Genomic DNA, 19,313 nt, shown 5'->3' with positions numbered 1-19,313 from the left:
GCACCCAGGAGGCCACAGCAGCCGGTGGGGATGTCCCCTCCGAGTCCCCCAGCTTTGAGGGAGCTCCCAGGAAGACCCCAACTTCTCCCCGTGGATGGGGGGCTGCCCTGCCCTGCCTCTCTGTGGGAACCCAGGTGGGCTTTGGTGGAGGAGCCTGGTGGGATCTGCTGCCACCCATGTTCTTTCTGCCAGAGCATGGGCACCTCGTGACAAAGGCATTGGACACATCTGGCTTTGCTCCAAGATTTTCTTTCAGCAATGAGACCCCCCCCAATTTATATATATACATATAAAATATATTTCTATATATATGTAATATATATATTACTGTAATATAATAGAATAAATTTCTATGTATAATATATGTAATATATTTCTATACATTACATTTATATATATATATATATTTCTATAGATGTATATCTCCAGCAGATTTCTGCTGCTGGAGTTGCAGTACAATGGTATTTGCCTTGGGTTAAAACACTCTGTGGGACACAAGCAGGAATTTTCTTGCTTGCCTTAGCTAAAAGGGCAATTAACGGTATGTTAATTAGCGAGGGGCTGTGCGGTCCGACGCACTCGAAGGTTTTAAACAGGGAGAAATTTTGCCGCAGAGGTGCGGAAAAGAAGCCCGAAAGAGTTTTGCGAGAGAAATCTGAGGAAAGCGGCGAGACACGGGCGACAGTTCCCCCTTCCCGGCAGGAAAAGGTGAAGCTTCCCATACCGGGAGTCGAACCCGGGCCGCCTGGGTGAAAACCAGGAATCCTAACCGCTAGACCATATGGGAGGCGATGGAAGTTATTCTTCCCGCGCGGCCCAAAGTGCCACTGCCTCTCCCCGCCGCCGCGCCGAGCGGTGCTGCTCCGGCGGGCCCCGCTCCGCCGCCCCACGCGTGCCCTCGGGACCACCGGGAATGGCCGGGAATCACCAGGACACCCTCGCCACACACCCCCCCTCACTCTTTGCCAGCGAAGGGCTGCCCTCACTTAACATGGCGGCCGGGGCTTCCTGACGGGATGGTGGGGGCGCGCGCGCGGCGGGCGGGGTGCGCGCGCGCGCGCGCGCTCACGTGACCGGCGGCGGCCGCCCCACAGCGCTGGGTCCCGTGAGCGGCGGTGGGGGGGGAACCGGGACACGGCGGGACACTCCGGGACACTCCGGGACACTCCGCCCGGATAAACTGGGACACACTCCCGGCCCGCCCCCCGCGCCACCGCCGCCCGACTCACCGGCGGCCACAGCGGCACCGCCCCCGGCCGGCCCCGACCCGCCGCAGGCACCGGGGGCCGCCCCGGCACAGCCCCCCCCGAGCCGCCCAGCGCCGCCGCAGGTACCGGCGGGCACGGCCCGGCCCCGGCGGCCAGGCCGCTGCGGGGCCCCGCGGGGATGGGGGCGAGGGCCTCGGGGCGGGCTGGGGATGGGGCTGGGGGGGAAGGGGGGACCGGGGAAAGGGGCATCCCGGGGGAAGGGGCTGTGGGGCCATCCCAGGGGAATGGGCTGTGGAACATCCTGGGAAAGGGGCTCTGGGGCCATCCCCGGGGAAGGGGCTGCGGAACATCCCTAGGGCAGGGACATCCCGGCTCGTCCCGGGGAAGAGGCTGCGGGGGGTCCCGGCCCCTCCCGCCCGGGCCGTGGGATTCCGGGAGTGCCGGAGGTTTCCCAGCAGCGGGAGTTCCCCATGGCAGGGGGAGGGGGGGCTGTGCCAGCGCTTCCCCCGCGCTGCGGGGGTGGGATCGGGATGGGCGAGCGGTGATCCAAGGAAAGCAGCGATCCAAGGTGGGCTTCTCTCGGCAGGTGTGTGATGCCCAGCACAGCCATGAAGAAGAAGGTAAGGACTGGGAGGGGGATCCTGTGCTGTTGGGTTTTCCTTCCCCATCCCCGTTTGGGAATGTCGTTGTTTGTTGTGTCCGTCCCTCTGGGGCTCAGGTGCCTTGGAAGGCTCTTGGAATCAGCGGCTGCATCAAGAGCCAGACATTAAAATTGGGTTTATTCCTGGCTGATTGCAGGGCCATCCACCAGAACTGTGGGCAGCTGTTTCTGGGATGTGTTGCAAAACCCTCTGCAAACCCCCGTGCTCAGCGTGGGGGAAGAGGATCTACTCCAAACCACTTCCTTGGCCCTTCCAAGGGGAGAGCCTTCCAAGGTGTCCAGGAGCTCAGTGGGGAGCCCATAATTCACTCAGGGCTCCTGGGAGGATGGAATTTAACCCTTGGGGAAGGAGAAGCTCCTCTGGGAATTGAAGGGGTGGGTGTATTCCAGCAGAAGCACATCCAAAGCTGTTAAAGGGGCTGTGTAGGGAATATGTGGCTGGTTTTCCATGATGTGCTGGGATTGGGTTTCCTGCCTGCTGGTTGATCCCTTTGCAAGGCCTCTGCAGCCCAAAACTTGGGATTTGGGTTTCCCTGTGATCTGGATGGAGTTCCTGGCTGTGGCGTTTGTGCTGGTGCTGTGAAATAAGAGCTGTGCTGTGCTGTGTTCCCTGGGATGAGCTCAGGGGACAGCACAGCCTTCTGGGCTGGCTTGACCAGCCTCCCTCACTCAGGGACAGGCCTCATTCCCAAATCCTGGAGGCCTGTGCTCAGGTTCCTCTGGCCAGGGCTCTCTCAGCCTCTGGGAAGCTGCAGGAATGACTGGAGCGAGCAGAGAGGTGGGATTCTGCTGAGGTTTTCCCATGAAATTGTGGCAGCTCCTGTTGTACTGTCACAGAGAGAGGGTGGGAGTGGAGCAAGTGCCCTCCTGGCCAGTGTCCTGCACTCCTTAAATTGCCCCTGCTCTCCTTAAACCTCTCCTTGATGGGAGACTTCCAGAGCTGTTGCCAAAGGCTGGACTCGGTTCTGTGACTGGAACTCGTTTAACAGCTGGGTTTTGTGTTGGTTGCCACGGTTGGCTTGGGTTTCTTTTTTATTTTTATTTTTAGATCACAATGTCAAGTCTTGCCTTGTGGGACTGTCTCCTGTGGGACTGTCTCCCCTCATCCCCACTCCCCAAGCCCCAGCATCCCCTACTTTTTGGTACCTCTCCTTTGGCCTGATGTCCTGCAGACAAGACTCTGGAGTCAAGTGTCCCCCATACACTGGTGCACTTGACCTGGGCTGTCCCACCTGCTTTTAACTTCTTTCTTCTGGTCTTCTAACCCCTGAAACTTGAATTGTCACTTCTGTTGGGGAAGAGAAAACAAGTCACATTACGGGAAGGAGAACAACAGGATCAGATGATCTTTAATGTCTCTTCCAACCCAAACCATCCTGTGATTAGGAAAGGGGGGGAGGGATTGTTTCCAGTCTGGTCTTAACAGCTTGAGACAAAGCTGTTCCTCTGTCCTGGCAAAGTCGTTTGCTGCCATGAAAGCCATCAGGGCTCTTCCTGTGGTGAGGGGCCGGGAAAGGGGGAGGCAGCTCCTGCTCTTCCCAAGTGCTGTGTTGGGAGAAGGTGTTCAGTCTGACCACAGTCCAGTGCCCATGGATAGAAAGGAGTTAAGGATGTCCATGTCCTGCTTCCCAGGCCTGATGCTCCTCTTTGCCTCTCTCTCCTGTGCAGTCCCAGCTGAAACATGTCAGTGCTGTGTTTCTGTGGCTTTGGCAGTGAGATGGCAACTAGAGGGGGCTGTGAAGGCCTTAGTGCTGTTTCATACCTAATTCTTCCTGGTTTTCTTTTCCTTCCCAGGTGCTGCTGATGGGTAAAAGTGGGTCTGGGAAGACCAGCATGAGATCTATTATCTTTGCCAACTACATCGCCCGGGACACGCGGCGCCTGGGGGCCACCAGTAAGGCTGCTCTTGTCTGCACTCCCAGCTCTCAGGGCTCAAACTCCCCTCATTAATGGGGTGGGACCATTCCCTGCAGCAATTCCTGCCTCTCCTCTGGATTAGGTGTGTCCCTGCTGGTCCTCCCAGCTGCCACACCTCACAGGGAGCTCCCTCGGAGGCCAGCCGGGGACAGGCAGGAAGCTGGAGAAGGAAGGGGGAGGCAGCACTGGCTTCAGTTTTGCTGCTTTATTGACTGGGTCCTGTTTTGCTGCTTTACTGTTTGACCTTCATCCTGAACTTTTTTTATTTTGGGATAAGGAAGCAGCTTGTGCTGCAGCTACACCTGTTAGTGGAGGAGTGTCAGAGCCTCCTCGTGCTCTGTGTTGGTGGAGCATTCCTCTTGTATGCAGCTGATCTCCAGCACAGGGATCCTGCAATCTGCCCGTGGTTTTGGAAGGATTAAACACTGGGCTTAATTAGTGCCTTGTGCCTTTTCTTTTTCCCCTTCCAAAGCAGCCATTGATGAGAAAAAGCAAGAAGTGGTTCCTCTGAAAGAGGAGGGTGAATTGTCCGTATCTAACACTCCTCATGGGGAAGGATTTAATGTGAGGGCTTAATGTCAGGGATTGGTGTAAATTTGGCCTGTTCCTGAAGTTTCCATTCTCTGTGTTATTGGTTTATTTTGTCAAGGCTGGATTCAGGCCTTGCAGGGTTTGATGCAACTAAAATCATTCCTAAAACATCCCAGAGATCAGGGAGCGTGTGGTTGAAGGGGGGGGCACCTGCTGCACTTCTCAGGAGAGCAGTGCCCTGGGCAGGGAGGCTGGAATTCCTGGGGGAAATGTCCAGCAGTGGTGTTTAGGTGGGATTTTACCAACTGGGGGCTGTGTTGGGAGAAATGGCCCATCCTCAGAAATGTCCAAGGCCAGGCTGGACTGAGCTTGGAGCAACCTGGTGTCCCTGCCCATGGCAGGGGGTGGGATGAGATGGGCTTTAATGTCCCTTCCAACCCAAACCATTCCATGATTCTCTGCTGATTTTTGGAGGAGGCAGCTCTGATCCAGGTGTGTGGTACAGTCAGTAAACTCCTGTTGTCTCTCTGCAGTTGATGTGGAGCATTCCCATGTCAGATTCCTGGGGAACCTGGTGTTAAACCTGTGGGACTGTGGAGGGTAGGTACTGTTTATTCCTTTCTTTTTGAGTCCTTTGGGGGTGGTGTGGGGAATCAGGTAAGGATGGAACAGAGCAGATTCTGCTCCAAGGGGGGAGTGTGGTGCTTGTGTGCCAAGAGAATCCTCCATCTGGGCTTTCTCCTGAGGTACTGGGAGGTGCTACTGCTCTTGGAATTGCCCACCACCAGCTTGTTCCAAGTGGGATGTGTGCAGAGAGGTGATGCTGAAGGTTACCAGTGATCCTGTGGCTCCTGGAAGCAGCTTTTTGAGGAATGCTGTCCCTCTGACAGAGCCTCAGCTGAGCTTTGCTCAGCTTCCTCAGCTCCATGGCCTCATGCATCACCTAAACACATTCAACCAAAGCCAGGGGAGACTGAAATCCTGGGATAACAGGCTAAACTGATACCTTGGTCATATTTCAGCTGCTTCTGCTGCTGTGGGTGTTTTATAAGCAGCTCTTTAGAAGCCAGTGTGGATCCAGAAGCAGGACACAGAGCACAAGGGAAGCTTCAGCTTAAGGTGGAACTGGTGGGCTGATGCTCTTCAGGAGCTTCCAGCTTTGCTTGGGAATGCTCAGGGAGCTTTGTCATGGGGAATAGAGCTCTAACACGGGCTCCTGCGGTGGGATCTGCAGCTCCAAATGAAAGCCCTGATATTTTACACTTAGCACCTTCTTCACCTTTCCAAGCAAGTCCTGCTTGCTCTAACAGGAGTCTCCTTGCTTTCCTGCTCTGCTCCTCAGGCAGGACACCTTCATGGAGAACTACTTCACCAGCCAGAGGGACAACATCTTCCGCAACGTGGAGGTTCTCATCTACGTGTTCGACGTGGAGAGCCGGGAGCTGGAGAAGGACATGCACTACTACCAGTCCTGCCTGGAGGCCATTCTGCAGAACTCCCCTGATGCCAAGATCTTCTGCCTGGTGCACAAGATGGACTTGGTGCAGGAGGACCAGCGGGATTTGGTGAGAAGCCGGGGGTTGCCATGGAAATGCTTCCCCACGGAGCATCTCCTGCCTGTGCGGGTGCAGGGCGGTGTCACACATCAAACACAGCCCTGCCAGGGCTGTTCCTCGAAGGGTTTCTCAGATGTTCAGGCTTGGCAGAGCCCTCTAAGCTTTCTCTGCCTTTTTTGAAGTGTGTCATCTTGTAATGTCCCGGAGAACAGAAGCAGTGATTTTTAGTGACAACCACTCAAAGCCTTTCCCTTTATAGTGCTGGTTCCAGAGCTTCCAGCACACCTTGGCTCCAGAAGGGAGGTGGAACTGAAGGAAATCCAGCTCCTTAAACTCCCTGCCTGCCATTTGGATGGTGGTGGTGACAGTGAGAGTTGTTTTCAGCTCAGCTGCTGCTTTCAGTCCAGCACAGGCTCTGTTCTAAAGCATCACCAAAAAATAAGAGGTGGAACTTTCCCACTTAACCAGGAGGTGGTTTCGGTTGGTCGATCCTGCTCTGCCTGCCCAGAGATCCTCTGAAGCACCCAAGCACCTAACCAAAGGCTGAGGATCAACCTTTCAGAGGCGTTGGGTGACTTCTGTTCTGTTTGGAGCTTTTGAAAGGTCACAGGGAGGTGGGAAGATGTTGAATTCCTACAAACCTTCCTTTTTGTGCTTGGACAGCTCCTGATAGCCCAAGGGAGTTGAGCTGTGTGGGTCTGAGCACATCCCCAGCTGCTTGGCCACTCCCTGCATTGCAGGGAGTTTGGAGACCACTTCAGGGTGTTGGGTTTTGTCAGAAATAAGAGGTTTTATTAAACTTTTTACCAGTTCCCACTGAGTTTTGCCTGGGCATCTGCAGAGGGAACGTGCAGGTCCTGTGGCTGAAACCAGAGCTGACCTCCCTGCACAGACACACCTTTCCACGTGGCAGGTGGGCTTTGGATCCCTTGTCCTATCTGAGAGCAGAGATCTTCCTCTTCCAGTTCTAGTTCTGCCCTCCAGCTCAGGGCAGAAACAGCTCAGAGCTCTTTCAGAGGGCTCAAGGTGCTTTTCCTCATTTCCCTCCAGGTGGAAGGATGAGTCTAAAATCTTCTTTGCTGCAGTCCTGTCCAGATTTGTGGAGGGACTAGTGCACAAATACTGGTTTAACCAGTGGTACAGACTCAGGAGAGGCCCTGAAGGGAGGGGTGGGCAGAAGAGGGGCCTTACCACCCATCAAGAGCTGTTTTAGGGTATCTGCTGCTCAGTAGCCCATGCAAACACTGGGCTAAATCACTGTTTTTGTAGGTCTTAGTGAAGCCTGTTCTGTCCAGGACCCACATGGTGTTGGCCCAGCATTTCATGGGGCTTGGTTCATGCTCTGTCATGTTCCCACAAGACTCAAGTGAGGGTGGTGGTTGTGTGTTCCCCTTGCTGGCTGTCCTGCTGCTGTTCCAGCAGTTCCAGAGGAGCCTGGCTGGGCTTTGCTGTTCCTCTGCTGCCCTTTTTTGGTGCCCATAACTTCTGAGGGCAGAGTGTGGTGTGGGCAGAGAAGTCTGTGTGAGCTCATTCTGAGGGCCCTCAGCTGCTTCCCTCCCATCCTGCTCTCAGTGATGGAGCTTTTTGCCAGGGATTTGTCACAGTTTAGGTCCTCAGGGACACTCCAGCCTGTCTGCCTTCACTCCCACTCCCACTGCAGTTATTTCAGCTTTGGGTCTCAGAGAAGTTTTGGATTCCCCATCCCTGGAAGTGCCCAAGGCCAGGTTGGACAGGACTTGGAGCAACCTGGGCTAGTGGAAGGTGTCCCTGCCCATGGCAGGGGGTGGAATGAGATGATCCTTAAGGTCCCTTCCAACCCAAACCAGTCTGGGATAATCTAGCAAGACATCCATGGTCTGTGTGGCCACAGCACAGGCAAAACTGCTTTCACTCAACTGCTGCTCTGTCTTTTCATCTCCCAGATTTTTAAGGAGCGTGAAGAGGACTTGAAACGCCTCTCCCGGCCCTTGGAATGTGTTTGTTTTAGAACCTCCATCTGGGATGAAACCCTTTACAAGGTTTGTACAGCTCCCTCTCCATATCTGCCTTCCCACTTGGAGACAGGAGCATGAGAAGAGGAAGAGGTGTTGTGGCAGAGACTGGCTCTGGTCAGTTCTGCAACAGCTCCTTCTGGAGGGTGTAAATGGTGTCAGGGCATCCTGGGCTTAATTAATTAATTAAAAGAAGTCAGGTACTTGGCAAACAGGCATCCCAAATATCCAGCTGGCTCCTGGGGAAGGGTCTGGTCAGGCAGTGCCACACACCCGGGTCAGCAGAGGGGCAGAGAGGGGGAGCTGAGCTGGGAGGATCCCAGTCTGGAAGAGCACAGATGTTGATCACAGCATCCCCAGCCCCTCCTGGGCTTGTTCCTGGCTCCTTGGGATAGGGTGGAGCTCTCTGGATCAGGGATGGGCTGCCAAGTGTCCATCTGCGATCTGACCTTCCTCCAGATTGAAATATCTCTGGAAACCTGAGCAGATTTATCTGGGAGGAAGAGACAGAAGCATTGCCAACTTCAAATGAGGGTGGTTTAAGCCTGTTTAGTGGCATTATGGTTTCTCTGAGTGATGTGGAGAAGAACTTGACTTGGTGAAGAGTCTCCTCAGGTCTGGGCTTCCTCTGGTGGTGTCCACTGTAGGTACCTGAGGTGAGAGAAGCTTCTCAGTGTTGCCCAGGCTGTCAATACCCAGAACTGCAAATAATCCCTCTCTGAGTGTTTCTGGGAAATGGCATGGAAGGCTATAGAATACACAGTTTTGGGTTACACCCATACCCTGATGAACTGGTCTCAGCTGTCCTAACTAGGACATTATCCACCCTTATTCTATGCCATCCATGTCATGCCCAAATTAACCCCCTTTAAAAACTATATCCCTTTAAAACTATGTACATCTATATATATATATATATACAATGAAACATTACAGACCATTCTCACTCAAAATTAGGTCCTCTTGTGGTACACAACGTGTCTCCCCATCTTTTTGCATTACCCACCAGGTGAAACCCGGCCCTTGGGCAAAAACAACCCCTCGGATGGGTTTGCCTTTGCTTGAGGTGGGACTAATCCAGTCTTCCCTATGAGGTGGGACTAATCCAAACAGTGTTCCCTAACATTCCTCTCATATGCACCACGGGGACTTTATCTCCATCTACAGTATGCAAAGGTTCTGATTGGGCAGGGCCAGCTTGATTGATGGAGCCTCGGGTGTTGACCAACCAGGTGGCCTTTGCTAAATGCAGCTCCCAGTGTTTGAGAGTCTCCCCACACAGTGCCTTCAGGGTGGTTTTCAGCAGTCCGTTGCACCGCTCAACTTTTCCAGCAGCTGGTGCATGGTAGGGGATATGATACACCCACTCAATGCCGTGCTCTTTGGCCCAGGTGTCTACGAGGCCATTCTTGAAATGGGTCCCATTATCAGACTCAATTCTCTCCGGGGTGCCGTGTCGCCACAGGACTTGTTTTTCAAGGCCCAGGATGGTATTCCGGGCAGTGGCATGAGGCACGGGGTATGTCTCCAACCATCCAGTACTTCCTTCTACCATGGTCAGTACGTAGTGCTTGCCTTGGCGGGTTTTGGGGAGCGTGATGTAGTCAACTTGCCAGGCTTCCCCATACCTGTACTTTGACCACCGTCCACCATACCATAGAGGCTTCACCCGCTTGGCCTGCTTGATGGCAGCACACGTCTCGCAGTCATGGATGACCTGTGAGACAATGTCCTTGGTTAAGTCCACCCCTCGGTCACGAGCCCATCTGTATGTTGCATCTCTCCCCTGGTGACCAGAGGTGTCATGGGCCCATCGAGCCAGAAATAATTCTCCTTTGTGCTGCCAATCCAGATCTACCTGAGAGACTTTAATCCTGGCAGCTCGGTCCGCCTGCTCGTTGTTACGATGCTCCTCATTAGCCCGTTTCTTGCCTACATGAGCGTCTACGTGACGGACCTTCACACTCAGTTTCTCTACCCGGCCAGCGATGTCCTGCCACATCTCCGCCGCCCAGATGGGTTTCCCTTGGCGCTGCCAGTTGGCCTTTTTCCATCGCTCCAGCCATCCCCACAGAGCATTGGCCACCATCCATGAGTCAGTGTAGAGATAGAGTCTTGGCCACTTCTCTCGTTCAGCTATATCCAAAGCCAACTGAACGGCTTTAAGCTCTGCAAACTGACTTGACCCACCTTGTCCTTCGGTCGCTTCTGCAACTCGCCGTGTGGGACTCCATACAGCTGCCTTCCATTTTCGGTTTGTCCCTACAATGCGGCAGGAGCCATCCGTGAAGAGCACATATCGCCTTTCATCTGCTGGTAGCTTGTCATATGGTGGGGCCTCCTCAGCCCGTGTCACCTTCTCCTCCTCTTCTTCAGAGGATAGTCCGAAACTCTCACCTTCGGGCCAATTGGTGATAATTTCCAGAATCCCAGGGCGATTAGGGTTCCCTATCCGGGTTCGCTGCGTGATCAGAGCGATCCACTTACTCCACGTGGCATCGGTGGCGTGATGTGTGGAAGGAACTCTTCCCTTGAACATCCAGCCCAGCACTGGTAGTCGGGGTGCCAGGAGGAGCTGCGCTTCGGTGCCGATTACTTCTGAGGCAGCTCGAACTCCTTCATAGGCAGCCAGGATCTCTTTCTCAGTTGGTGTATAGCTGGCTTCAGATCCTTTGTATCCCCGACTCCAGAATCCCAGCGGTCGTCCTCGGGTCTCCCCAGGCACTTTCTGCCAAAGGCTCCAAGAAGGGCCATTCTCCCCGGCTGCGGTGTAGAGCACGTTCTTCACGTCCTGTCCTGTCCTTACTGGCCCAAGGGCTACCGCATGGGCAATCTCCTGTTTAATTTGTTCAAAGGCTTGTTGTTGTTCGGGGCCCCACTGGAAATCATTTTTCCTCCGTGTCACAAGGTAGAGAGGGCTTACAATCTGACTATACTCGGGGATATGCATCCTCCAAAAGCCCACAGCGCCTAAGAAAGCCTGTGTTTCCTTCTTGCTGGTTGGTGGGGACATGGCTGCTATTTTGTTAATCACCTCCATTGGGATTAGGCGGCGTCCATCTTGCCACTTCACTCCTAGGAGCTGAATTTCCTGAGCAGGTCCCTTGACCTTACTCCGTTTAATGGCAAAACCGGCTCTTAGGAGAATCTGGATGATCTTCTCTCCTTTCTCGAAGACTTCGCCCGCCGTGTTCCCCCATACAATGATGTCGTCAATGTACTGTAGGTGCTCTGGAGCCTCACCCTTTTCCAGTGAGTGGCTCTGATGTGCCAGGCCACCGAATCCACACTGTCCAATAGACCCGATTGTCCCTCTCCTCTACCTGGCTAGAGGCAGGGCACCCCTAGTCCTGGTCATGGTACTCATTGTGCTCTTCTTGTGGGTATGACCTGGAGGTCCCTTCAAGAGGTTTAGACGTATCATCATTCCTGTACCGTCTGGAGTCTTGCCCATGAGAGACTGGAGCAGCATTAACCTTTGGAGAGTTCCTTGTGGTACTTGTTCCTCTTTTCAGTTCACATACCCGGGCTGCTAAGGAAGAGGTGGGTTTCCCATCCCACTTCCTCATATCTTCTCCGTGCTCATGGAGGTAAAACCATAGATTGCTATGTGGAGTGTACCTTCTCTCCTTGGCTGGGGGACGCTGGCTCCTGATAGCAGAGAGCTATCTCACAGTTTGTCCTGGCGAGATATGGAACATCCCTTCCTTAATTTCCTCTCTTAGCTTTTGGTGTCCCTCTTCAATCTTCTCTTCCAGGCTTCGGACGTGTTCAGCCAGTTTGGTTTCCACAGATGAGACGTGGGCTCGTAATGGGGCGGTGACAGTGTCTTCATACATCCTGAGTTTACTGACCAATGCTCCCACCTTGTCCTCTCCCTCCCTCCATTGCAGCGTTGCTAAGTAGCGGGAATACATTTCTGGCCCGAGTCGTGCAAACTTTAACCACATCTGGGAGGTGCACTGTACGCCATCTGGACTTTTAGGGAATCTGAGCACATTGGGAACCAAAGAAGTGCTGGTGACCCCTCATGTTGTGTCTGTGTTGCCAGGCCTGGTCCAGCATCGTGTACCAGCTGATCCCCAACGTGCAGCAGCTGGAGATGAACCTGAGGAACTTTGCTCAGATCATCGAGGCAGATGAAGTGCTGCTGTTTGAGAGAGCCACCTTCCTGGTGAGTTCCAGGGCCTAAAGGGGCTCCAGGAGAGCTGGAGAGGGACTTGGGACAAGGGTCTGGAGAGAGAGAACAAGGGGGAATGGCTTCCCACTGCCAGGGGCAGGGTTAGATGGGATATTGGGAAGGAATTCTGGGCTGTGAGGGTGGGGAGGCTCTGGCACAGGTTGCCCAGAGAAGCTGTGGCTGCCCCATCCCTGGAAGTGTCCAAGGCCAGGTTGGAGCAACTTGGGCTAGTGGAAGGTGTCCCTGCCCATGGCAGGGAGTGGAATGAGATGCCCTTTAAGGTCCCTTCCCACCCAAACCATTTAGGATTCCATGGAAGTGCTGTTGGGAGGTGCCAGCCCCACACAGGGGATGCTTTGATCCAGCCCTTGGGATACTGAAAGTAGCTGATATGATTCTGTGGCTCATGGGACCTTCCCAAAATTCCCCCTTCCAGCAGCTGAGCTGAGGGTTTATTGGTGTTTCCCTCTTCCAGGCTGTGAAAGTGTGAGACTTCTTTGAGAATTCCTTTCTGCACAGGGCAGGAACCTCATTTAGCTTGAAAAAGAAGCCTTTTCATTTCCTCCTGCTGTGACATTTAAACTGGACTTGATTTCTTTTGGGGTTTGATGCTCTGCAAACCCAGAATACAGATAAAGGATCATGAACCATTGGGTTGCAATGGTTTTCCAGGTTATTGTGCTCCCAATCCCTGTCTCTGCCAGGTGAAAGGTGCTGCTTAAAACCACCACTGCTGCTTGTCCATCCACACTCTTGGATTATGGATTTGGCTCCTCAGTCTTTACCCCAAAACTCTTGCTGAGCTGAAGGAAAGAGTTTGAAGTTTTTTGAGTGCTTTCCTTGATGGGGATTTGGAAATGATGGAGGGAATGTGGGAAAGGAGCCATGACTCTTCCCCCTTCTTAAACTATCAGAAGCAAACACCTGCCATGTCTGGCAAGTTCTGCTTTTTGACCTCTTCTAGATAATAAATAGTTCCACCTTGGGGGTGTGTAACAGTGAAGGACATTTTTAACTGAAAATGAATAATCTTTGCTACAAAACTTCTTATTTTCAGTGTGATGGTGACTTTTATAAGACTCATCTCCCTTTTTTCATGTATTTATGAAATATGTGAATAATAATACATATTCATATATAATAATATATTCCATGTATTTATGGAATACATTAAAAAGCCCCCAGGGCTTTTTTCTCCTGAAGTGAAATCTTAACTCTGAAAATCTTACTGTGGAATCTTACTCTGGAAACCTGATTCTGAAATTGTGTTCAAATCATAGTTTAAAAAAAAAAAAACACCTCATCTGGGATGTTTAGGAAGGAACTTCACACTGGGAATGCAACCCTTGAATCTGGCTAAACCTGTCCTTGTGTGAATAATTGGGCAGGTTTAAAGAGTGATTGTTTTAAGGTGCTTAAGGGAAAAAAAGAGGAAAAAAACCCCAAACTTAAAAAACCCATTAATTCTCAGAAGTCACAAATGTGACTCCAGAGTTTCACATCCTTGTGCAAGGGCACTGCCAGTAACAGTTGATTTTGTGATTCTGAAGAATCTTGTGGCTTCAGGTTTTTTAAAATTCCTCTTTGCTTTGCTGTGGGAATGGAGATGGTGCAGCTCTTTGTGCCCTTCCCTCGTGCAGTAAATGCAGTTCTTGGCCTGTTCTTCATGTGGCTGAGGAGGGAAGGGGTTGGGGAGAAAGGTTTGCAGAGAGATCCCACTGCAAGGATTCCTAAAAGGCTTTAGATCCCCTGAATGTTTGAATCCAATCCTGCAACTGCTGCTGGATTTGCGTGGGAGGAAGAGGAGGGAAGTGCTCTGGATGAGGCAGCTCAGTGCTGGTCTGACTGGACTGATGGATAGAGAACTCCTGAGGAATCCAGCTGCCTTTGTGCTGCTTTTCTCCAGGAGGAACAGCTTGGTCTGGCTCCAGGAGCTCCGTTTGTGCATCCTGCCTGTGCTCAGGTTCCTTGAGAATCCACAGCACCTTAGACTGAGAAGAGCCATCCCAGCACTTGGCAGGTGTCCTTTCCCGTTCCTGAGGTTGCATTTTTTTCCTCTCCTTGCACATTCTTTTACTTTGAATCAAGATTTAAATTGCTGCTAAGTTGCAGCATCCAGACCTCAGGTGGACAACTGCATATTTCCAGGCTTTGTGTGTGTGAAAGGCTCCCTGGTGATTGTGTTACTGGCTCCTGTTCCTCCCTGAAAGCACCACAAGAGTTCTTGCAAATAGTTCCCAAGATTCTATCAGCCAAAGGCAAAGGGAATCCTGGTCCCACCCATTCCCAGAATTGCTGTTGACAGTGAGGAACCTGTGCTGGACTCACTGACTGACTCTGCCCCCTCTCCAGGTCATTTCTCACTATCAGTGCAAAGAGCAGAGGGACGTCCACAGGTTTGAGAAAATCAGCAACATCATCAAACAATTCAAGCTGAGCTGCAGGTGAGCTGATGTGATCAGGAGGTGGGGAGAAACCTCAGCAGGGATTTTGGCTTTGTGGGGCTCTCCAGTGAATCCCAGTTCTGTGGGATTGTACTGGGCTTAAGCACAGCTCACTTAAGTTGTTGCTTTTATATCTTTCTCCTTTGCTGATGGTTGAAGAGGTTTTTTTGTTCTGAAACAGCTGTTTTCTCCTGGGCAAAGGAGGAAAGTTCCAGGATAAATCAATGACAGTGCTTGGAATGTCAGGTGGAAAGCTCTGCTCCAGTCCTGGGCTGGCTGGGGAGGAAGAGGCTTCCAGGCACTATTTATCCATATATTTTGAATGGAAAAGTGGAAAGCTTTGGGGCAGCTTGGCTCTGAGCAGCCTCCAGGCTCTGCAGTCTGGTTATACCTGGAAGTGTGTGGAGCCTGGGTGGATGGAGAAGTGGCTCCATGGTTTACAGGTGTTCAGATGTCTCCAGATGTTCCAGTTTTATCCTTATCTCTGCTGGGTCCTCCAGAGTGTCCAGGCTCAGTCAGGGGGTTGTGTGTCTGGAGTTTCCTTCACTGTTCAATGCACAAATCACTTTGTACTGTTCTCATTTAGCCCAGAGCCAAAGAGTTTTGTCCTTAAAAACCAACCCTGCTGTGGTCACACCTGGTTTTCCCTGCCAAGTGGGAATTCAAACTCTGCTTTGTTCCCCACAGCTCAAATAAGGGATTTTGGCCATGTGGGCACAAAAGCTGCTTGAGCAGTGGTACGGGAATAATTAATTTACTTTTTTTTTCCTTTATTTCTACTTTTTCAGTAAGCTGGCAGCCTCTTTCCAGAGCATGGAGGTCAGGAACTCTAACTTTGCTGCTTTCATTGACATCTTTACATCCAACACATACGTGATGGTGGTTATGTCAGACCCTTCCATACGTAAGTCAAAGCCAAGATAAGCCTGTTTAGGACAGGAAAAAAAAAACCCAACAGGCCAAAATGAGTACAGTTTCAACTGTGAAAATGAGATTTAATTACAAAACTGAAGAGAGGGAGAGGAATTGAGCGGGGTGGGGAGGGTGGGTGAGCAGTGACTCTGCAGAGGTGGGATGTGCTGGGACAGCTGAGCTCTTGCTGTCACGGGGAGGATCTGTGGCTGTGAGAGGAACCACCAGAACAGATGTGACCTGGTTTAGCAGGTCATGTCTAATAACCTATTTTGGGCTGTTCTGGGCTGGCAGCCCCGGTGAGTTTTGGAGAGGAAGCAGGGATGGATCATGTTGGAGTGTTGCTCTTGGTGGACAGGACTCTAATTATAGCAGCATCTATTTATCCTAAAGGAGAAGCTGCAGCAGTGCCAGCCCAGGCCCCCTGGGACCAGTTAACTGTTTACACAGCTCCACTTGGAGCTCCTGGTGGGATCTGAGGTGCTCCAGAGACACTGTCCAGGACACCTCGTGCCTCACACTGTGCTTGCCCTTGCATTTGTTACTGAAATAGGGAAACTGTGTGACTGAGGCACAGCTGGGACAGGGCTGTGCTGGGGAACAGCAGATGGGCAGCTCTGGGGACTTGTGCAGCTCTCCCTGTGGCTGGAGTTCACTGGGCTCTTCCTCGTGGTGTTCTTGGATCAGCAAACAGCCCAGGCCCCCTCACATTAAATTGTGCCCAGACCCTCCCACATTATATTTTGCCCAGACCCTCCCACACTGAATTCTGCCCAGACCTTCCCACATCAAATTGTGCCCAGACCTTCCTACATTAAATTTTGCCCAGACCATCCCAACTAAATTTTACCCAGACCCTCCCACATCAAACTGTGCCCAGACCATCCCACATTAAATTGTGCCTGGATCATCCCACATTAAACTTTACCCAGACCTTCCCACATCAAATTTTGCCCAGACCCTTCCCCATTAAATTTTGCCCAGACCATCTCACATTAAATTCTGCCCAGATCATCTGACATGAAATTTTGCCCAGGCCCTCCCACATTAAACTGTGCCCAGACCCTCCCACATTAAACTGTGCCCAGACCCTTCCCCATTAAATTTTGCCCAGACCATTCCACATTAAATTTTGCCCAGACCATTCCACATTAAATTCTGCCCAGACCCTCCCACATTAAATTTTGCCCAGACCATTCCACATTAAATTCTGCCCAGACCCTCCCACATTAAATTTTGCCCAGACCCTCCCACATCAAATTCTGCCAAAACCCTCCCACATCAGATTTCCCCCGGAGCCTCCCACACTGAATTTTGCCCATCCTGGGAGCAGCAGGATGAAGCAGGACCTTGCAGACAGGGCTGTTGCCCTCAGGACGTGGCCACTGCCCCCTTTTAACTCCTTTTTATCTCCCCTGTCCCTTTTCCGTCGCAGCTTCCGCGGCCACGCTGATCAACATCCGCAACGCCAGGAAACACTTTGAGAAGCTGGAGAGGGTGGATGGCCCAAAGCACAGCCTGCTCATGCGCTGATCCCAGGCTTTGGGGGCAGCAAGCATGGATTTGGGACTACTTTTTAGGAGAATCTAACACTGTCGATGTCTTTGTTGGGCTTTATGAGTGTGCTGCTTTGTTTTCTCTCCTTTTCACGTCGGACACTAGAGGCTCAGAGGATGTCTGGATACACTGCGGACCTTCAGAGACTTCCCTGGCACCCCCTGGGCTTGGGGAGGAGGCAGGACAGGTGATATGCCCGTGGGCTGGTGCTCTCAGGTGGATGTTTTGCTGCCAGGAGGACATTTTAAGTTCCAGGAATATGGGATATTTAGTGGTTTCTCGGTTGGTTGCTTGAATAAGTTTCTGAATTTCTCCTTGTCTTCGATCATAAAATTAAATTTTTGCTACCAGGGATTTCAGATCCTACAGCTTTGGAAAGTGGGTTTGCTTTCTTCCAAAACCTGAGGCAGCTTTGGGAAGCAGATGTGTGGGAGCTGCATTTCACCTTTCATGTTTTTGGGGGATTTGTCTGGAAGCCATTCCGGAGTTTCATTGGGAATTGCTGGCGTGGTGGGTGGGAGCTGATGCTTGGCAGCATCTCCCTCCCTTTTTTTTCTCTTGCTGCATCAGGTTACTGTATAAAAAGGGTGTGGTGACTCCAAGCCTGGCTTTGCCCCCATATCCCTGCCCACACACCCACTGGGAGGGGAGACATCCGACAGGGCAAGTCTGTTGGGTGAGGATGAGGAGCCAAAGGGCACCTTGGGCTGGAGAATGGAGGGGGCTCCACACAAACCCTCCCATCCACTCTCCATCCTCATGGAATTAACACCCGTGTCTCACACCGCCCACCCTGCAGCTGCTCAGGCTGGGGGAGCTTTCAATGGGAATCATCCCCGTGGGAGAGGAGCTGTGAACAGTCCAGGAGCTTCTGGAGAACTGTGAATGGGCTGGAGATGGAGGGGTTGTGCTTGACTGTGGAATACCTGGAGTGGGAACAGCAGATCTGGGTGGAGCAAACTCCAGTTCCCCCTCCAGCTGGGACCAGGCCAGGTCCTGCAGGGAATGTCGTGGATTCCCACCCCCCAACCCTGCCCTCCGTGCTGCCGAGCAGAGCAAGAGGAGGAGTCGCTGCTGATCCATGTGTTGGAGCCTTGGGAATCCAGCTCCAGGGGATAACCAGGATGGGCTCTGCTTGCAGCTCCAGGACAGCACAAGATGGGTCACAGCCACAATTCCAGGAAGACTGAGGCACCTGCTGGGAGCACCTTATCCCAACACGTTATCCCTGATCCTGCCGGAGCCGGGGCAAGGACAGTGGGAATGCTGCGTCATTTCCATGGAGATGAGGAGTTGTTGGGCTTCCTTAGGGGATAAACTTCAGCACATGGAAGCGGGATAAGGTTAAGGGGTGGAAATGGGGGTGAGGGAGGAGTGTTCTGGGAGCTGCTCAGGAGCCAAACCCCGTGTGCCGGGTCTGGCCTGGCTGGAGCCTGTCAGGGCCAGTGACCCAGTGTTGGGGCTAAAGATCTGCTGTTCTCTGGCTGCAAATCTCTCTTCCTAAAATACATGGATTTTGGGAATCAACCTTGTGCTTTTGCTCTGGTGGAAGTGCTGCTGGTGCTGCTCTGTGAAACCTCCTGTGACAAAACACAGGTGGCTTTATAGCAAGATGCTCCAGCAGCACCGTGTTGGCTTGTTTGCCTCTCCCCAGATCTGAGCAGGGAGGTTTGGGGGATCAGGCTCAGCACCCTCATCCCACTCCTGGAAAACTCTTCCTCCTTTCTCTGGCAGATCTTCACAGCAAAAACCAGCTGGTGCTGCTCCAGATGTTGCTCACACACACATCCTGTCCCAAAGAGGCAAACCCCGCTGAGATGGCAGCGATCCGTCCTTTTCCGTCAGTGCTTGACCTTGGAACTGGGAGAAACTTGATGCCACCTGTCACCGAGATCCTGAGTGAATCCCCCCCCTGTTCCTTTCCTCCTAGAGCTGCCGTGGGGCCCAGGGTGGGTTCCCTGGGGCTGGGCAGGTTGGGGTCCCTGTGTTTGTCTTGGGTGTTGCTCCCAAATTTTCTGACTGTTCCCTTCCTGCATTGGACTGTGGATGGTCCAAGTCGGGTCAGCTTTAGGGTGAGCAGTGATGAGCTGTGTTAGGGTCAACTTGGCTTCTGGGGCTCTCCCTGAGGGTACCCCTGCTGCTTTTCTCTCCTTAGCAGCACCTGGTTGTCCCCAGGAGAATTGGCTGGGTGGGATGGACATAGGTCTGTGGTGCTCACCAGCTGCCAGGCACTGGGATCCAGCTGGGATCCAGCTCCTCCAGCACATCCAGTGGGGAGCATGGATTCTGCAAATCCCTGGCAGTAGCCTTGCTCTGCTCAACTGTGGCTTGTAGGCACCTCATGAGGAGCATCCAC

At 52.5% G+C, this 19,313-nt stretch overlaps 1 protein-coding gene and 1 non-coding gene across 2 annotated transcripts; one reads left to right on the top strand and one right to left on the bottom strand.

Moving 5' to 3' along the window:
• Window positions 1-715: 715 nt before the first annotated feature.
• On the bottom strand, window positions 716-787 carry TRNAE-UUC. The gene has a single exon. It is a non-coding gene; the product is annotated as a tRNA-Glu (tRNA).
• Window positions 788-1,099: 312 nt separating this feature from the next.
• Window positions 1,100-17,325, top strand: LOC113985265 (ras-related GTP-binding protein A). The gene is made up of 10 exons (XM_027715908.2): window positions 1,100-1,330; window positions 1,795-1,828; window positions 3,664-3,763; window positions 4,851-4,917; window positions 5,660-5,882; window positions 7,796-7,891; window positions 11,916-12,038; window positions 14,397-14,488; window positions 15,277-15,392; window positions 16,836-17,325. Exons 2-10 carry the CDS (start codon window positions 1,802-1,804, stop codon window positions 16,931-16,933), a joined length of 942 nt encoding a protein of 313 aa, XP_027571709.1. The 5' UTR covers window positions 1,100-1,330; window positions 1,795-1,801; the 3' UTR covers window positions 16,934-17,325.
• Window positions 17,326-19,313: the final 1,988 nt, after the last annotated feature.

This window comes from Pipra filicauda, unplaced genomic scaffold (genome assembly GCF_003945595.2).
Source record: "Pipra filicauda isolate LSUMZ 115617 unplaced genomic scaffold, ASM394559v2 scaffold532_size348037_pilon, whole genome shotgun sequence".
Taxonomy (NCBI): Eukaryota; Metazoa; Chordata; class Aves; order Passeriformes; family Pipridae; genus Pipra; species Pipra filicauda.
The sequence above is the reverse complement of the archived record's forward strand: the minus strand, read 5'-3'. Positions and strand labels throughout refer to the sequence as shown.

Bases quoted from the DNA above. Each gene is read 5' to 3' on its own strand.
- LOC113985265 (XM_027715908.2), top strand. From the start codon at position 1,802: ATGCCCAGCACAGCCATGAAGAAGAAG. The intron at 7,892-11,915 runs GTTTGTACAGCT...CTGTGTTGCCAG, and splicing joins GGGATGAAACCCTTTACAAG to GCCTGGTCCAGCATCGTGTA. The intron at 12,039-14,396 runs GTGAGTTCCAGG...CCCCCTCTCCAG, and splicing joins TTGAGAGAGCCACCTTCCTG to GTCATTTCTCACTATCAGTG.